The sequence below is a fragment of the Fukomys damarensis genome, unplaced genomic scaffold (assembly GCF_012274545.1).
Source record: "Fukomys damarensis isolate Sample0158 unplaced genomic scaffold, DMR_v1.0_HiC HiC_scaffold_37, whole genome shotgun sequence".
Lineage (NCBI taxonomy): Eukaryota > Metazoa > Chordata > Mammalia > Rodentia > Bathyergidae > Fukomys > Fukomys damarensis.
The window spans coordinates 47,106,757-47,127,950 of NW_022900949.1; the positions used below are offsets into that span (position 1 = coordinate 47,106,757).

The window sequence follows — 21,194 nt, forward strand, 5'->3', positions numbered from 1 at the left end:
CTGTAATCCTAGCACTAAAACGGCTGAGGCAATAACAACTGCTGGTTCAAATATTTATTTGTACTATGTATCGTTTTTCTTGTCAAAAGTGAACGAAAAGAATACATCTGTAATCCCAACACTCTGGGAGGCTGAGGCTAGACTACAGAGGAAGTTCAAGGCCAGCCTGAATTAGAGAGAAATCTTGTATTTAAAGGGGAAAAATGCTCGGCATGGTGGTGTACACCTGTAATCCCAGCACTTCGGAGGCTGAGGCAGAGGATCGCTGCAAATTTGAGGCCCACCTGAGCTATACAGAGTTCAAGGTACATAATTCAAGGCCAGCCTGAATTATAGTGAGACTCTGCCTCAAAATAAAGTGGGGGAAAAAGGGTACAGTAACTCTTTTATGGAATTTTACTGCATATCTATACAATGATTAGTTATCATAAAATGCCTCTGATGAAACTAGCCCTATGTAGTTTTAGAGGAGGACAGTTTACAAGTGCTGCCAGTGTGAGCACAATTTGTGGTGTTCCTGACCGAACTAGCTCAAGGCTTGAGGGCCATGTGTCCAGTTTGACATTTCTCTCTTCACTGCTTGAGTTTGCCTTTCAAAGAAACATTAAGGAATGAACAGTTTACATCAAAATTATGTCTTAACAGCCAGGTTTGTCCTTCAAATAAGATGAAGTAGCTCTTAGACTATGGCGAACCTTTTAGAGCTTTCAATAATACAGCCACTGTGGCATGCATGCCATATGTTCACTACCACTGACACAGTACACAGGTGTTTAGAACAAAGACTGATGTAATTTAGTGGCTCCAGTAGGCGTTTAGAAAAGCCTAATAAAATGTTATGAATAAATAAATGTAATTAGCAATTCAATTTTTAAGTGAAGTTTTACCAATTTTTATCACTTCAACAAATCTAACCGAACACATCTTAATACTAATTTGAGTCATTGCTTTTATTCTTTATTCAAGCTTTGGTGCCCAAACTTGGCAAACATCATGAAGGTTTATACAAATATGCATATATACAACACATGTATTTAGAGCCCCAGAGTCCTCTTTAACCTTGTGCTCAGGTGCCTATTAAACAGGTAATGACGAGAAGATAAAAATCAGGGAAACATGAAGAAAAAACCCAATTGACAACTTCTGTTTTCAAGAATTAAAGGAGATTATTTTGGAGCAAAACTCATCACTGTGCAATCTCCACTGAGCTACAGCATCAGATACAAGAAAAATAGCCCCTTACACCCATCAGTGTGCTTTAAAAACAAGACAGCTAAGGAGGTGCACTTTGTTGTTAATACTGGTAACTTTTTAAATTAAGGAACAGTATTTCAGTGATTACATTTCAGATGTTAAAAACTTCAAGTGGGATCATTACTTTCTGCGGCAGGTCTTTAGATAGTTGTCTTTATTGCATAAACCCATCACAGTAACATCCAGGCCATAAACTTAAACATTTAATGTTTGGTAACTAAGAGTAGTTGTATCAGTGTACTCTAGACCGCTTGATTTTATTCTTCTCTGCAGGAGCTTTCCTCTTCTGTGATAAGCCAGGTCCAGGTTCCTTACTATTCTGGAGAAATGAAACAGCTTCTGGTAGACAGTAATTTTCTACAGGAGGAGGAGATTCCTATAAAGGGGAAAACAAACATTTCCTTTTCAGATTTCAAACTTTTAAGTAATCAAGTAATAGATGACTTTACTCTGCTATGCTTTTTTTTTTTTTCTTTTTCTTTTTGACAGACCTGGAAATTGAACCAGGGCTTTTCCATTGAGCTGCATTCCCATCCCTTTTTATTTATTTGTTTATCTTGAAGCAGAGTCTGCAAGTCAGTTAAGTTGGCTAGGTGGGGCTCAAATTTGTGACCCTCCTGCCTCAGCCTCCCAGAGTGTTGGGATTACAGATGTATTCTTTTATTTCACTTTGACAAGAAAAACAATAATACATACTCATTCCTTGCCCATAAGCACAATATAGCTAGTAAAAGTATATCAGAAAAATGAGTATGCAGCTCTACAGGTACAGTGAGGCCATTTCAGACCTTAACAGTGGTTTCACAGGTAAAATAAGGCCTAAATATAGTCAGTAAATGTCATTTAAATATATGTTATTAGGCTAGCAAATATATTATGCACAAAATTTTAAAAGGTTAATGATACTCAAGGTCACATAATTAACCCCTACTCCCCAGAAGACCTAGGTGCAAAATACTCAGCCTTAAACACCAGAGATCACCAGGGATTTCTCAGTGGCACTGTGCCTGCTTTGCAAACACAAGGCCCTAAGTTTGATCAAAAGGCCAGACATCAAGAACGCCAGCCCCTTTTTGATCTCTAGTTTTCAAAGCTGATTATTTTCCAGTTAGGTCTTATTTTCAGGAAAACATAGCATGTAGCAGAGTCAAAATTCAGACTCTTCACCTGACTCCAAAACCCCTTTCTCTTTCACAACCAGTTTCTAATATTGAAAAGATTTTCCTCCCTTACTATTGAGTGTAATAAAGTTTAATTTTCTGAGAAACATGGCAGACTGGATAATGAAGCACCACAAAATAGCAAGTAACTGCCTTTTGATTCAGTTGTTCCACAGGTAACAATTCTGACAATATATTGGAGGCAACTAAGATACCCAAGAATAAACAGATCAAGTAAACACCAGAGGGAGTTGACATTTGGAAGAACACCATGGGGCACATTTCCATTTTCTGCTTTTAGTCTGAGGAGAGGCCCCAGTTTGTGGTGTGGGATGGCTACAGTTCTAACAACGATAGCTTGAAGATACAGACAAGATGGCAACTGCCACTCAGAAAACAGAGCAACTAGGGAGCCCCAGCCCGTGAACAGAACCTGCACACACCTTTGCTTGACCCCTAAATCATGTGCAGAATTGACAGGAGCTGAGGCTAAGGAAACCGACAAGATGCTCATGAAAAATCAAAGATCTAAATTCATAGATATGCCATGTTGTTTTGAAGACTCACACTAAAATGCAATCTGAATTCATCTTAAGATTAATGCAATTCCTACCAAAATCTTTTTGTGTGGATAAACCTACTTTAAAATTTATATAAAAAGGGCCATGTGTAGAAATACATCCCTATAATCTAAGTACTCAGAAGGCTAAGACAAGGATTAAAAGTCTGGGTGTAGCTTGAGCAATTTAGCAATATCCTATCTCAAAATTAAAAGAGCTGAGGATGTAGCTCAGTGATAGAGTGTGTGCATGCAAGGCCCTGAGTCCAGTCCTCAGGATGGGTTGGCAAGGGGAAATGGGATGATAGCTGGTAGCTAAAATTAGAAAACTAATAGAAAAAAAAAAAAATTAGAGACATATTGGCGCCCTAGGAAAACAAAAGTTTCTCTTAGTAAGAAACAAAAAATCGTGAAGAAAAAACTGCTTAACAGCATTAGTCATCAAAGAAATACAAATGAAAGAATCATATGATTTCACTAAACTTACCAGATGGTTAAAAATCAAATATATGTCAACACCAAATGTCAATTAGAATATAAAACAACTGGAAAGCATATATGTGCACTGCTGGTAGAAGTGTAAAATGGAAATAATCTTTTGAGAAAAGGCCTGGAAGTTTCTTAAAAAACTAAATACATACTTATTATATAGCCTGGCAGTTCTACTCCTAGATATTTGCCTGGGAGAAATGAAAAAACATACCCTACAAAAGTTGCTTTTATTTAGTAGTACTGGGGACAGAAACCACAGTCTCACACATGCTTATCAAGTGTCCTAGAATTGAGCTACATCTCACTACCTCTTCTATTTGGGATAAGGTCATGCTAAGTTATCCTGGCTGGTCTCAGCTTTCAATCCCCCTGCCTCAGCCTTCTGCATAACTGGGATTACATGTGGTTGCCATTGTGCCAGTTAATACCCCACCCAAATAGTCCAGGAATACCATCAATAGGAAAATGAGTAAAGTCTATTACATTCAGACAAAAGAATATTATCATGCAATAAAAGGGAATGAACTGATATATACTGCAATTTGGATGGATCTAACTATTGTGCTGAGCAAAAAAAAAAAAAACTTACATAAAAACAATATGTACTGTATGAGTCATTTATACGAGGCTCTAAAATAGCAGGGAAACCAGAACAAAAGTTACCTCTGTGGGGCTGGTACAAGGATTTGAGAAGGTACACAAGAAATTTCCTGGGATAACTGCCATATTCTTTATACTGATAGGATTTGTAGTGCACACATGTATCCATTTATCATAATACTGAATTGTACACTGAAGATCTATGAATTTCATTGTACATTAACTATAGTACAAGAATAGTAAATACTGTATTCCACTTGATATATATACATGCTCAGTATTTGATGAGGTAAATATACTGGTATCTGCAACTTTGAAATGTATGAAAAGTAAGATGGGGCTGGGGAGTTAGCTCAGTGGTTCCACCACCTGCCTTGCTAGCTCAAGGTCCCGAGTTCAATCCCCAGTACCAAAAATATGTAATAAATAAATAAGATGAACTAATGGGGATATATGAATGAAACAAGAGGGAAATACAAACATTTGGCACCTTATAAATGATAATAAATACTACTGGTCCTTACCCAGAATGATCAGGAATTCCTAGAAGGAATGAGATATGGTATACGCTCTCAACCCGTCCTTTCTCACATTAGGTAAATTTTTATAACCCCACATGTCTCAAAGTGAGACAGGGTTTTATAGGTAGCTTAGCTGGGCTTGGCCATGAACTCGTGGTGATCCTCTTGTCTCAGCCTTCAGAGTGCTGGGGTTACAGGCATGTACCACCTAGCTTAACACATCCAGGACACAGCTGTAATTCCCATGTCTCACTGGCAGGCAGCTCTGAGCCCTTGGTGGTAAATGCATGACTGCCCCATTGGTGACACGGGACAGTCCCACTAAGTGGTACAAACACTTGACAGTTATGCATTTACCACTGGTGGTTCAACCTGGTAGGAACATGTTAAAGAGTCTTTTGTTTTTTTGGTTTTTTTTAACACTACATTTAGGTGTTCAAGTAGTTATTACTGGGTCACTAATTCCTAATCAGTATGTCCACTTTATGATAAAAGCTTCAAATTTATGTTTCAGGAATTTCTTCTCCTCTTATTTTGTTTTTTTGAGATAGGGTCTTGCTATATAGTCCAGGCTGGCCTTAAACTCACAATCCCTCTACTTCACCCTCTTCACTGCTAGGATTACAGGTGTATACTGCTATACCAGGCTTAAGAATTCTTTCTGTTAAACCCTGAGCAACCTCACAAGCAGCGAAATCATAAGGGAGGAAAAGTGTTAGTCTCCCCTTACTTCTACACTACTCCATTTTATGGAGGATGCATTTTTTTTTTTTTTTTTTTTTTTTTTTTTTGGTACCAGGGATCAAACACAGGACCTTGTGTTTGTGAGGCAGATGGTGGCAGTACCAGTGGGTTAAATCCTCAGCCCTACATTTTAAATCCTTGGTAGTAGGATGCTTATAACTATATAGCATGGCCTACTGGTTCCTGCTGGCCTCTCTTTCAGGCATTCTGGTGTTAGGAAGATTTTTCTTTGCCCATTCAAAAGCACACAACATAGGCCAATTCTAAGTGTATGTGTGCAGGTCTCCCAGATAACCAATGCTTTATTTACCACTGTGTCTAACATAGATATTTACTGAATATCAACACAAAGGTCAAGAAACTTTAAAAAGGGCCCTTGGGTAAATAATTCTCCTTGGACACTCTGAATCAATTTCTGCTTTTTCTTTTTTTGGGGCCAGGGTGTCAATATGTACTTCAGGTTGTCCTTGAACTCAGTTTGTAGCCTACACTGGCCTTGAACTCACTGTGATCTCCTGCCTCAGCCTCACTGGAGCTGGGATTACAGGTATAAACAACTGCACCTGGCTATGAGCTTTTTTTTAAAAATTTTTTTAAAAATAATTTATTTTTAAATGTTTTCCCTTCCTTTTCTTTCTTCCTTCCTTTGTTCTTTCCTTTCTCTCCCTCCCTTCCATCTGTCTGTCTTTCTTTACCAGAGATCGAACTCGGATCCTTGTGCTTGCAAGGCAGGTAGGTGGCAGAATTACTGAGCTATGTCCCCGGCATCTGCTCTTCTTTTATAGCCAACATTTTAAAGGGAAATTTAAAAGCTTTTAAAGGTATTCAGACTTTGTAACTTCTACGCTGAATGCTTCCATGTATCTTTTTTTTTTTTAATTAAAGATTGCAAACACACATGACACCAAGAAATGAAGATACTAAATAAAAATTTCAAATATACATATGACAGCAAAAAAAGGATATGAAATAAACAAAAATTTATGCAACACAGACTGATAATCCAAATACATTATTAGTTTGATATGATCGTCAAACATATGTTCTTTCTCATTTTCTTTTCGTGTAATATTTTTGAAATACTGTATTTACAAATAAAACAGTTACATATTATAGTTGAGAAACTCCTCAAAATTTTATGATTAATAAACTCCTTGGTTTTATTAATTTGATAAATATCATATGCTTGTTGATTGTATCACTTACATTTTCTAACAAAGCTTCCCACAGAAAATATACTTATATTTGAAATCCAGAAACTAAAAGAGTTCACATTTTTAAGATTTAATTTTTCTGTTTCTTATTATATCCCATACTTATTTTCCATGTGTCTTTTATAAAAAATGGAATGAACTCAGAGGCTGAACGCAGATAGCAGGAGACTAATGTTCTATTAGGAACAAGACAGGGTAGCATATCTGGTAATGAGGAAACCAAATACAGAATATTACAAACCTGCATGAGATAATCGGCAATGTATTCTGTTCTCAAGCAGTACACATTCTGGGCAGCAGCTTCGGCTATATTAATTCTTAAGTCATCTGGTTTCAGTTTATTAAAGTCAGAAAAAAGATGTGTGGCCTCTTTAAATAAAGGTGGAGAATGACCAGGTAGTACCTAAGAAAAAAACAGTAACTATCAAAGTCTACCAGTGTCCCAAAGCAGTTCAATGGCATAGAACTGATTACAGTGATCTTCATTAGAAAATAATTCCTGTCCAAAGCTGAGTGAAGTTTCAGTACAGACCTTTGCTCCTCCTGACTGAAGAAGACGTTTGAACCCTGCTTCTCGGGACTGGTCAACATGTAAAATGACCTTCCATCCACTAAATGCGCCCTAGAAACAAAAAAAAAAAAATATCACTGTTGAAATCATATGAAAAATAAATGACAAGATACAGACAATGCATTATTTTATCTATAATCAATTTTATGTCAACAACTAATCTTATAACCATCACTTTGCCACTCTATACACGTCTCTGGTCAGAATAATCTGAAATACCCAGCCATACTATCTGGTACCCATCAATGAATATTCAAGGAACAAAGAAAACCAATAATATGGTAACATTAAAACAAAACAGTTTGATTTATATTTGCTTCTTTCTAGTATTTTTTTTCTTAACATTAACTGAGCATAGAGCTTAAAACACAACTTGTTAGATTAGATGAATACTTCATTATATTTCTTTTAACGTGCTTGCAAATTAGAAATATAAAATAGTATATTTTGGGAAGGTGGGCATGATGGTGCACGCCCATAACCTACTTATAATCTAAGAGGCCAAGGCAGGAAGACCACAAGTATTAGCCTAACATGAGCAACATACAAGACCAAATCTCAAAAGGGGGAGGGGGCACTGGGAATAGAGCTCAGGGAAATGGCCTTGGGTTCAATCCCCAGTTTAAAACAAAAGTGAGGAATAAGATTTATCAGAAACCAAAGAACAGCTAAATAGCTCTGAAAGAAAAGACAATCAAGACTAACAAGATTTGGAGATACCAGATTACTTAGTATGTTAAGATTATTTTAATTCAGTTGTTCTTAGCCTTTTGGAAGTCTGGTGAAACTTATGGACCCCTTGCCTAAATAATTTGTTTTTGTTGGTACTGGAGAACCCAGGGAACACTAAGCCATATCCCCAGCCCTTTGTTATTCTTTTGAGACAGGGTCTCCCAAGTTTCCCATGCTAGTCTGGAACTTGGAATCCTCTCGCCTCAGCCTCCTGAGTAACTGGGATTACAAGTGTTTACTAACATGCATAACTTCTAAATAATTTTTTAATTAAATGACAGCTTTACTGATATAATTCTGATACCATAATGGTAATTATTTTTTCCAGGACTAGGATTGAACCTAGGACCTACACAAAGCTATATCCCTAGCCTTTTTTTTTTTTTTTTTTTTTTTACTTTGAGACAGGTCTTGCCAAATGCCCAAGGTGGGCTCAAGCATGTGATCCCCCTACCCCAGCCTGTTTGAGTGCTGGTGTGCACCACTGTACCTGCTGTGGAAGTTCAAAGTATAAAGAAAACAGATTTAGTGTAAGTTATCAAAATATTAAAAACAAATTTTTGCTATAATGTGTTCTCTATCAATGCATTAACTCAAGAATTAATGTAGGGTTTGATAACTAGTATAATTTTATAGTAAAGGAACATACAGTACTTTAGGATACTTGAAATTATAACACAAAATAAATATATCTGACTTCTGTTAATGCAAAAATCACAGGTACTGTTAATAGTATGATTTGTAGACAATATGATCCAAATTAGAAGACCCTAAAGACTCCACCAGAAAACTTACAGCTGATGAACATTAAAAATTCACTAGCTTTTCTATACACCAATAATGGACTCAGAAATCTAGAACGTAATTCATGAATTGGCAGAGGTAGTACTGTCAGTACACCCATATCACTAAAAGCAACCTACTGATTTAATGCAATCCCTATCAAAATTCCAATGACAAAAAAAACATTCCAATGATATAACAATCATAAAATTTGTATGAAACACATGAGACTTAGACTAGAAAACACAATCCTGAACAAAAAGAGCAATGCTGGAGGCATCATAATACCAAATTCAAATTATACTACAAAGTTTTTGGTACCAAAAACAACATGGTACTGACACAAAAAAGACATGCAGACCAATGAAACAGAACAGAACAGAGGACATGCACAATAGTTATCTGATTCTGGACAAAGGAGCCAAAAATATATGTTGGAGAAAAGATAGACTTTTATTTTTTTGTTTGCTTTTCTGAGACAAAGTCTATGTAGTTCAGGCTGGTCTTGAACTATATAACCCAGACTGGCCATAAATTCATAGTGATACTCCTGCCTTGGCTTCTTGAGTGCTGCGATTTCAGGCACATGCCACCACGAACTCCAAGACAGCCTCTTTAATAAGTTCACAACAAAGTATATGTCTCACTGCTCCAAGGCTCTGATTTGAATTCAGTCATTCCCGCCAGCTTGAACTACCAGTGGTACACACATGCCTGTCTCGTGAGGTGGCTTGTACTATGTCTTAGGGGGCCTCTGATTACACCAATGCAAAGAAAGGCATTGATTTAGCAGACCAGATGCCATCATATTACAGTTCCTTAAGGAAAACATTAAAATGGTATGAAAAGTAATATAGCTATTTTGTGGTACAGCATTTGTAGATGTGTGTTACATATACCAGCAATGGGGTACTTATAAGATTTCCAATTTAAAATTTATAGAATATTGATAAACAATGAATAAATTTAATGAAGTATGTTTGTTGAGCACTGTAAGAACTTTTTAATTGTTATAATAGTATTAATATTTACATCTGGGCAGTGATTAGTCAGGCAATGACAGAAATGTCAATGCCCAATGGGGGGGCGTCACACATGCACCAGTGGTTCAAGCTGGCAGGGTGTTATCTTACTGATCCTTAGGGTGTGTCAATATTGTTTGTATCTGATGCTGTAATTGGTGCTGATTTTATTAGCATAGCCAAGTTAACATAGCTGTTGCTAATTAACTGGTTTTCGTGGGATGCCATCTGGTTTGCCTTGGGGGTCATAAAATACCGCAGCCCATTCCTAGAGAGCTGCATACTGGGCCAAATACACTGCAATCTCCCATCTCAAGTAAATGGAGGTGGCTAGAACCTGGGAAAGATGAAAAGGCCAATAGCCATTCCTAGAGAATACCACTAAAAACAAGACATTAACTTAAGTCACTATACTAGAAACAAAGCTTTCCACTACAATCAACACACACACGCACACACACACACACACACACACAAATAGAAATATGAGAAGACAACCAATAACTCCTATCTCTCCCATGATCCATGGAGCATCAAAGGTAGGAAACCAAAGCCACAAACCCCTATTATTCAAATGATATCACAGGAGATTAAACAAAATATGGCATTTGCAAACTCACAGAAGATATGTTAAAAAGATATTGGACCAAATAAGACTGTAACTCCACAGAGGGCACTAATAAAAACCTAGAAGACCTAAACAAAATGACACAAAACATGAATGACCACACCAGCACAGAAAACATTTATGAGTCCATAAAAGGGCTCCAAATAGAAATTCAGGAGATTGAAAATTCTATTGAAAGTATGAGCAGCAGAAGTGACCAATGTGAGGACAGAGTTTCAGAACTACAAGACAGGCCTGTTGCTAGTGACCAATTAATGACAGATATCATAAAAACAAAAAGAGAACATGAAAAATAGATCAAGCAGCAGCTAAATGACAAGAGGACATACTAATTGGCATTAAGAAAAAATCAGATATCACAAATGCCACAGAAAAACCTGTTTACTGAAATAATAGCAGAAAACTTTCCCAATTATGCAAAATAACAAATGAGGCACATAGAACCCAAGAAGTCACAAGAAAAGAATTTCTCCATGATACATCATAATCAAAATCCCAGAAATCCAACACAAGAACAGAATCTAAAAAGTGAGTAGAGAAAAGCAATGAACACAGAGACACCTATTAGAATTACAGACTTCTCAAAACAAACTATGGAGGCCAAGAGAGCTTGGAATAAAGTGTTTCAAATTCTGAAACAATTTCCAACGGAGGCTAATATATTTTGCAAAGCTATCTTTCAAAATTGATAAATAAGGCACTTTCATGATTAAAGAGCACCTAAAAAATTCATGATCACCAAACCAGCCCTCAAAAATTTCTCAAAGACACCCTAGAAAGAGACAAGCTAACAATGACAAAAGGCCTAATAGAATGAATATACCAGGTAGGGTGAGCAGTTAAGCAGAAGGGAAAAACGGAATCAGCAACACGAAAATAAGGCCATGACAGAAATACAGTGGACCCTCAAGTTATGACCCACCTGACATATGAACAACTTGGGTTAATTAGATTAACAGATTAATCTGCCTCTTGTTATCTATAGCATGTACCCAGGTAAACATCCAGATCTTAGCTGTATTGACTTATAACCAACATAAGTTACAACCAGCCCTTTGGGAATCAATTGAGTTCATAAGTGAAGGGTCCACTGTAAGTCAATACATATCGGTATAACTCCCAATTTTAATGGGAGTTAATTTTAACAGTATGCTGTTTACAAGAAACATATTTAACCCCCCCCCAAACCCTCAGATTAAAAATGAAAGGATGGAAAGCAATTTTCCATGCAATGGGAACCTTCAAAAAACCAGGTGCTGCTATCCTATATTGTGACAAAACTGACTTCAAGCCAAGATCAAGACACAAAGAAGGTCAATATATACTGGTGAAGGGATAACCCAACAGGAAGAGATAACAATAATTAACATATGCACCAAATAACTGTGCACCCAACTTTAAGTAATACTGGACATAACAAACCAGACAAACATAAATACAATTGCTGTGGGGGACCTCAAAACCCACTAACACAAATAGATTAACTAGATAAAAAAAAAAATCAACAAAGAAATATCAGAGTTGAACAAAACCTTCAAAGAAATGGACTTATAGATATCTGTAGTGTTCCACCAAACAAAATATATGTAACATTCTCCAAAACAGACCATACACCAGCCAGCAAAGCAAGCTTTAGTAAATGTAAAAGAGCTGAAATTACACCATGCATATTATCAGTTCATAGCACAATAAAGTTAGAAATCAATGAAAAAAGAAAACACAAATTATGTAAATGCACAGATGCTAAACAGTATACTCATAACTAAGCAATGGGTTACAAAAACAGTCAAGGAAAAAATAAGACAGTTTCTAGAAATAAATGATAATGCCAGTACAACAAACCAGACCTTCTGCACCACAATGAAAGCAGTCCTGACAGAGAATTTTATAGCGGTGAATGTCCACATCACAAAATAACCCAGAAATACACCTCAAAGTCCTAGAAAAACAAGAACAATCTAAATCCAAAGCTAGTATATAGAAAATTATTCAGATCAGAGCAGAAACCAGTGATATTCAGAGTAAAAAAAAAACCAAACAATGAATCAAAAGTTAGTTCTTCAGAAAAATAAAATAGACAAACCCTTGGCCAATCTAACCCCTGAAAGGAGAGAAAAGGCCAAATTGAATGCAATTAGAAATGAAAAAGATGAAATCACAAAGGACACTGTAAAAATCAAAGATTCTTAACAACTACTTCATAAACCTATACACCATTGGAGAATTCAAAAGAAATGGACAGATTCCTAGATACATATGAATTATCAAAACTGGACCAAGACTTAACAGTGAAACTTCATGTCACTTCAGAAAGAATGGCTATCGATCATCAAGAAGTCAAACAATAACAAATGCTGGCGAGGCTGTGGGGAAAAAGGAACACTACTCCGTTGCTGGTGAGTGTAAGCTGGCACAACCACTAAGGAAATCAGTATGGAGACTGCTCAAAAAACTAGAGGATCCATTTGATCCAGCTGTTCCCCTTCTATGTATCTTCTCCAAAGAGTTAAACACATAATATCACATTATATATGCATACCCACATTTATAGCAGCACAATTTATAATAGTTAAGTGTTGGGACCAGCCCATATGCCCATCAACAGATGAATGGACAAAGAAAATGTAGGATTTATATACAATGGAGTACTACTCCACCATTAAGAAGGATAAACTTGAATCATTTTTAAGTAAATGGATGGACCTTAAGACCATATTAAGTGAAATAAATCAGACATGCAAGTTTAAATATCTCATTGTTTCTCACAATGTTTACCCCTAAGGGGTAAACAAGGAACAAAACACAGGCTAGATATTTGGAAGTAGAAACATGGGCGGGGGTGGAAATATAAGGAAAAAGAAAAAAAGCTTTTGTAAACAGGGAGGGGAAGAAGAGTTGGAGGGAGGGGAGAAAAAAAGATATATTATGTATAAGTACAAATTTCCTATGATGAATATGAACACTATGTATGGCAAATATGTGCTAATAAAAATGAAAAAGAAACCTGAACAGTATCAGGCAATAAATTGAAGCGGCAATAAAGAAATCTACAACTGAGAAAGCCTAAGTCCAGACTGGTTCACTGAGGAATTCTACAAAAGCTTCAGGGAAATTCTAACACTAATACTCCTCAAGCTTATTGTTTATTTATTTATTTGGTACCAGGGATTGAACTTGGGACCTTGCACTTGCAAGGCAGGTGGCAGAACCACTGAGCTAAATCCCCAGCCCTCCTCAAGCTTTTTAATGAAATTGAAAGGGAAGGAGTACTCCCAAAGTTATTCCTGGAATAACATTATCATGATTCCAAAACCAAACAAGGATCCAACTAAATAAGAAAAGCACACACCAATCTCTTTAATGAATGTAGATGCAAAAATCTTCAGCAAGATACTGGCAAAAGGAATATAATGAATCATCATAAAGACCATACATCATGACCAAATAGGCTTTATCCTGGGGATTCGAGGATGGTTCAACATACCCAGATCTATAAATTTAATTCATCTCATAAAGAGAAGCAAGAACAAAAATCAAATGATCATCTCAATAGGTTACAGAAAAAGCCTTTGACAAAAGCTAACATCTTTTTGTGATTGAAAAACACTAAAGAATATAGATACAAAGGACCTTATCTCAATCTGACAAAGGCCATTTGACAAATCCACTCTGAACATCCTATTAGATGTAGAGAAGCTGAAAGCTTTCGCTCTAAAATCAGAAATAAGACAAGGATGCCCATTATCACCACTCCTGTTCAGCTTATTACAAGAAACATTAGCAAGAGCAAATAGGCTAGGAAAATAAATGAAAGGGCTATGTATAGGAAAAGAATTGAATTATCATAATTTGCAAATGACATGATACTCTACACAGAAGACCCCCCAAATCTACCAAAAGACTCCTAGAATTAATAAATTCAATAACATAGCAGGACATAGTAAAACAAAAATCAAGTGTTTCTGTACGCTTAGAATGAACCCAATAAGAAATTAGGAAAAAAATATCATTCACAATAGCACCAAAAAATTTAAATACTTAGGAAGTTAGCTAAGAAAGTGGAAGACCTTTCTACAGCACTCTGAAAAAGGAGCTCAAAGAGGACATCAGAAAATGAAAACTATGCCTTGTTCCTGGATAGGAGAAACCAATATACTCAAAATGGCCATACTTCCAAAACTGATATAAAGATAATATAATCCCAATCAAAATTTCAATAGCATTCTGCAAAGAACTAGAGAAAACAATCCTAAAATTTACATGGAAACAGAAGAGACCCAGAATTCCAAAACCAGTCCTGAGTAACAAGAGCAAACCAGGAGGCACTACAATCCTGGGCTTCAACTTATGTTACAAAGCTATGATGATAAAAACAGCATGGTACTGGCACCAAAACAGATGTGGATTAATGGACCAGAACAGAGGATGTAGAAACTATCTCAAACATATTCAACTATTTGATCTCTGACAAAGGGAACAAAAACATACACTGGAAGAAAGCCTCTTTAATAAATGATATTGGGAAAACTGGCTATCCATATAAAGAAGATTGAATCTAAATCCCTATCTCTCACCATGTGCTAAACTAGAATCAAAATGGATAAAACTAAATGTTACAACAGAAATATTTAACCTGCTGAGCAAAATAGGTAAAACTCTTGATGTCATAGGCAGAAGAAAGGACTTTCTGAACAGAACCCCCAGTGCACAGGAAATTATACTGAAAATCAAGAAATGGGGTCATATCAAATTAAAAAGCGTCTGAACATCAAAAGAAACAATCAGCTGGGCATGGTGGCGCATGCCTGTAATCCCAGCACTTGGGAGCCTGAGGCAGGAGGATTGCTGTGAGTTCGAGACCAGTATGAGCTACATAGTGAGTTCCTGGTCAGTCTCCACTACATCGTGAGACCCTGTCTCAAAAAACCAAAAAACAATCACTAGTGCAAAGAAAACCTACAGACTGGGAAAAAAATTTTGCCAGCTATTTTTCAAAGGATTAATATCTTAGAATATAAAAAGAACTCAAAAAACAAAACAAAAAAACAGAACCCCTCTAAAATGAAAGACCTGATAAAAAAATGGACAAGTGAAAGTATAGATAGTTCACAAAAGAAGTACAAATGGCTCATAAATACACGGAGAAATGTTCAACATGGCTGGCCATTAGAGAAATGCATACTAAAAAAAAAACACTGAGATTCCATCATACCTCAGAAAGAATCACCATCATCAAGAAATCAAGTAATAACAAATGCTAGCAGACTGCAGGGTAAAGGGAACCCTTCTCCATTGCTGGTAAACTAGTATAACCACTATGGAAATCAGTATGGAGATTCCTCAAACAACCAAAACCAGAAATTCCATTTGACCCAACCAGGTATCTTCCAGAAAGAGTTAAAGACATCATTTTGCAGTGATACATGAATACCTATGTTTACAGCAACACAATTTATATTAGTTAAACCTCAGAAACAGCCTATATGCCCATAAACAGATGAATGGATAAGGAAAACGTGGTATTTACACACAATGGAGTAATACTATGAAGAAGAAAGATAATCTTGAGTTATTTGTAAGAAAATAAATGCACCTTGAGACCATAATGTTTAGTGAAATAAATCAGACACAAAAGCTTATATATTGCAGGTTCTTTTATATGAGAAATATAAGGTATAAATAAAGAGCAAAATATGATATATTTCCTATTGGAAGTAGGGAGATAAATCTTTCTCAGAGGGGAAGGGATCAAGAGATGGAGGGAGAGGAAAGCAAGAAGAGGGAAAGAGGATGAAAAGGAATTACGATGTGTTATGCCTATGTACCAGCTCCACACAAGGAATATAAACATTATGTACTACAAACATGTACTAATAAAAAAGATCTAAAACAATAAAATGGAAAAATATAAAACAACAATAAATGTTGCCAAATGGGAAAATGTCAGGGGGAGGGGAAGGAATCCTTCTACACTACTGATGGGAATGTAAATTAGTAGAGCCACTATGGAAATCAGTATAGAGGTTTCTCAAAAAGACTAAAGATAGAGCTATGTATGGTTTTATCCAGTTATACCACTTAGTATATAGCCAAAGGAATTAAAGCTGACATTACTACAGGGATACCTGCATACTCATGTTTAATGTGGCAGAAGTCATAATAGCCAACATATGGAACTAGCCTAGTACCCATCCACTGTAAGTGGATACAGAAACTGCTGTGGGCATGTGTGTATACCATGTATACACAATGGAGTATTACTCAAAAGAATGGAATTGTCATTTGCAGGAAAATGGACAGAACTAGAGATCATCATGTTCAACAAAATACACCAGACTCAACAAATATCACATATTGTCCCTAATATATGGAAACTTAAATATATGCATTTAACCCCCCTTAAAAGTGTTGTGACTTGTTTACATTTGCAATTAAAAGAGATCCTAACTTTCAATTAGAAGTTAGCAAAAGTAAGGATGCATTTGCCCTATCTGTGAAAATTACACAGCCTTCCTAAAGCAGATGTACAAATTCATTTTTTCATGACTCTAGGGACCCAGGTTAGGAACCCCTGAAGCTAGAAGCTAAAAAAGATTCTTCAGAAGAAATATGGTATGGGCCACATTTTACACATATAAATTATTTTTTTAAAAGCCACCAAACTATCACCAGGCATGGTGGTGCCTGTAATCCTACAAGAGATGAACGCAAGAAAACTGCAAGTTCAAGCCTTGCCTGGGTAACAGCAAGATTAATGAGATCTTGTTTCAAAAAAAAAAGGGCAGGAGATGTAGATCAGAGAAAAGGCCCTAGATTCAATCACCAATACTGAAGGGGGAAAAAAAAAAAAATCAGTCACTTTCCTGTCACTGAGATAAAACACCTGATACCCACAAAGAAAAGAGAGATTTATTTGTCTTATCTTTTCAAACAGTTAAATCTATGGTAAGCAGTGGGTTGGCTTCAAGGTAGAAACGGCATGGTGGAAGGGCAGAGAAAAGGACAGGTGTTCACCCTATGGCAGCCAGGAGGCAAAGAAAATAGAAGCCAAGAACAGAAATACACCCTTCCAGGTCACACATCCAGCAACCCACCTCCAATCAGGCCCCACCTCCTAAGAACACATTCAGGCATGAATTCATCAATGGATCAATCCACTGATGAGTATGGCAATCCCATGATTTAATCACCTTCCAAAGCCCCACCTCTGAATACATGAGTTTTGGGGGATATTTAGAACTAAACCATAACACTATGTATCTTATTGGCAAATATATTTAGAAGAAAAAGGAATTAACATTAAACTCAACTTAGAATGTCCAACCTAAACATATCAACCAAGAGATAAGAGACAGGTTGAATTCTTCTTTGATCAGGCAGATTCTCTTTAAAAAAAAACTGCAATAGTATCGATACTGAATGCCATTTATATTACCTATATAGTCATATAGGTAATACCTCAACAGTGGGTGATTCTTGTCTTTGCTGGAGCTTTTTTCTCCACCTCATTGCTGCAAGTGCTAGTCTTCGTTGCTGTACATTGATGCCGGTCAAAACATCAAGTATGGAGCTGCTTCCCCATTCATAGTCATCTTCCTAGAAAGTTAATCCAATAAATGTTTGAGTTCCTACAATAAATGGAAGCCACTGGGCTACAAACAGGTTTTTGCCCTCAAGGAACCTTCAATCTGATAAGATGAAAGCATTCAATCATAACAAGTACAGTGGACCCTTGACTTACGACCAGCCTACATGCAAACAACTTGGGTTACAACCATAATTTTACTTTTAACTTAAGAACTAAGTTTGAGTTATCCAGCCGCTTATGCTTCCAGATGGTCTCAGATATAGGTTTAACCCTTAAGGAGTTCTGGAAGAAACATTACAGCATTCTTTCCTGTGTGGGATTAACTGAGAAATCCTGGGCCAAAGTCTCTCTAAGGACACTGAGATCTGCCTGTGTACAGGAGAGGGACTCTGAAGGCAGTGTACAAAGCCTTAGCCTTTATTGACCAACCTGAGTTACAAACAGCTCCCAGGTAAGAACACTATACAGAGTACCATAAACAGTAAACATACTGTCTAGCCAGGTGTAGTGGCACATGCCTGTAATCCCAGCACTTGGGAGGCTGAGGCACCTGAGTTGGAGATACACAGTGAGTGAGTTCAAGGCCAGTCTGAACTACAGTGCAAGACTTGTCTCAAAAAACAAAATAAACATAAAAGCCTCATATTGTTTAATTAGTAAATATTTTGTGAACATGGATGAGATATGGATTACTTTAGTCAAGTACATCAAGTACATCAAGTCCCTTTCTTTTTTTTTTTTTGAGACAGGCCTGGAACTCCCAATCATCCTGCGTGTTAAAATCCTGAGTGTTAGGATTACAAGCAAGTACCACCACACTGAGCTCCTTATCTAGATTTTAATACAAACCAGAAGGATACTGCATATATTTCTAGAAACATATGGCAACTATACCTTAGCAGCTGGTAATATTAAGTTACCAACCTTCATCTGCTGTAAGGACATGGTCTCAGAGAAGGCAAGTACAGAGGACTTGATTATCTGGCTCTAGAAGAGATCCTTACATTAATGCCTGATTGAAAATTTCAAAAACTACATGAGTGGCGAGGTATGGTGGCACACTAGTCCAGCACTTGAGAGGCTGAGGCAGGAGGATCCTAAGTTCATAGGTAGTCTGGGCTACATAGCAAGACCTTGTCTCCAAAACTCAACACAGAAAACCCTGGTGAATACCACTGTCAGTGCCCAATAATTAATATTTAATGGTCTAGAAGTAAAGATAAAAGCTTACAATGAGGTAATCTTGAAACTTTTTTTTCTTTTGAGACAGGATTTAGATATGTAGTTCAAGCTAGACTTGAGCTTACTATGTAGCCCAGGCTGGACTCAAACTTGTGACAATCCTCCTCCCTCAGCCTCCTGAGTGCTGGGATTATAGGCGTGTGCTACCATGCCTGGCTGAAACTTTTTTCATATTAAGAGAATGTTATCTCAATTAAAAACCACTAACATTCCAATAAATAATTTAAAAAGTGAATAAAAAACTGAATCTGGCTCTGTAAACTTTCTTTTCTTACTTCACTGCTGAGAATATGAGAAGGCTAGTATCATCTATGCAGGTATCATATGTCTTAGACATCACTTTAATCCTTCACACAAACATGAATACGCACCTGAATAAAGTGGCCTGCAGTCCTGCACGCTTCTAGGTAGGAACGGTGAAGCACCCACTTCCCAGCTGCTACGGAAGCTAAGTACTTCTCATTTCGCAGTGGATGTCCCACAATAATGTGTGTACAGCTGGGATCAAAGCACTGCTTCTCCATCACTAATCCACCTTAACAGAGAAAAACTGATTGTATTCTTCGCATGGAAAAAATACAATTTCAACTATGCATAGAAATTACTTATAAGCAAAAAGCACTGAACTATTTAAATACAAAAACTGATTATGTATACATATATATTAAAAATTTTACTTAAACTTTTAAATACAAAAGTAGTAAAATTAACCCATACACTAGCTACCTAGAGTATAAATTATCCAACTTTGCCATTATGAACACTTTAACCAACAACTCCCCTCTCTTTTATTTTGCAGTGCTGGGGATAAAACACAGGACTTCACACATGCTAGGCAAGTGCTCTACCACTGAGCTACATATCCAGCCCAAAGAATTCTTAGCGTTCTCTCTCAGTGACAAGCTATCAGCTTAAGTTGCCATAGTGTAATTTTTCTAACTCTGCAGAGCTGTTCTGTATAACAAAATAGCCATTAGATATCAGTGGTGATCAAACACCCGAGACACAACTAATCCATATTGAGATGTATTGGGCTGGGGATTTAGCTCAGTGGTTCTGCCGCTTGCCTTGCAAGCACAAGGTCCAGAGTTCAATCGCTGGAACCAAAAACAAAACAAAACAAAACAAAAACAAATTGAGATGTGTTATAATTATGTATCAGATTTCAAAAACAGTACAAGAAACTTTAGAACATGTCACTGGTATTTTATAACAACTGATATATAAAATACCAATTGCACACTGAAAATATATGATAGTTAAATAAAATACATGTTTAAAGTTAACTTCATCTGTATCTTTTTATTTTAAAAACATGTAGCTACTAGAAACTGTAAAATATTAACACATGGGCTCATGTCCTATTCCTACCGGCCAGTGTTGCTATAGCACACTAGTTCACACATCTAGTACGATGCTTCAGACACACATGGAGAGCCTGACCACTAGGGCTAAGAGAATTTTACAAGAGAAGGTGTTCATTTCTGGATGTCATATTTTTTAAAATGTGGTTTTATTCTAAGCCTATTATTTCACTGATTTTGTGCAAGGTTTCATCAATAAATAAGTCTTCTGATATAGAAAACTCTTAACCTTAATCTTAACTGTTGTTTTCAATTTTTATCTTTAAGTCCCATCACCTAGTAACTTTAGATTTATAACAGAATTTATAAAATCAAACCTCTCCAAAAAAACCAAACAAATCTCTCATCATGACTCACTATATTACCTTAGACAAATTACCCATATTCTTTTTCTTAATGTCCACACCTTACAAATAATATCAATACTATATTTAATTTCCAAATAATGTTACTACAATGAGCCATTATTAGGTATAATACTAGTACCTAGTTTTTCGATCAGATGACAATAATCAATACGTTCTTGAGGATTCAGAGATGACAATTGAAATATGTACTGTTTTTTAAATTCTTCATGAGTCTCTTCGATTGTTATAATCTAGAACAGAAGAGTTGTACTTAAGAAAAAAATTAACATAAACAACTATTATGTGTGACATTTTAGTCATTTTCTGAGATGTCAAACACACAAATAATACAATGTAAAGAAATGCAGACTTT

The 21,194-nt window shown here is 36.4% G+C and overlaps 1 protein-coding gene across 3 annotated transcripts in view; it reads right to left on the reverse strand.

The window, feature by feature from the left end:
• Nucleotides 1-928: 928 nt before the first annotated feature.
• The window catches only part of Topbp1 (DNA topoisomerase II binding protein 1), a 78,929-nt gene continuing 58,663 nt past the window's right edge, over nucleotides 929-21,194 (reverse strand). For 2 of the 3 annotated variants that reach the window (XM_010625479.3, XM_010625480.2), the window contains 6 exons: nucleotides 20,961-21,072; nucleotides 19,482-19,645; nucleotides 17,739-17,876; nucleotides 7,077-7,166; nucleotides 6,786-6,947; nucleotides 929-1,630 (listed from right to left, as the gene is read on the reverse strand). In XM_010625479.3, the coding sequence (XP_010623781.1) occupies nucleotides 1,487-1,630; nucleotides 6,786-6,947; nucleotides 7,077-7,166; nucleotides 17,739-17,876; nucleotides 19,482-19,645; nucleotides 20,961-21,072 (810 nt within the window). In that variant the 3' untranslated portion in view covers nucleotides 929-1,486. The remainder of the gene's footprint in view (nucleotides 1,631-6,785; nucleotides 6,948-7,076; nucleotides 7,167-17,738; nucleotides 17,877-19,481; nucleotides 19,646-20,960; nucleotides 21,073-21,194) is intronic. The other variant, XM_010625481.2, reaches the window with a different exon arrangement.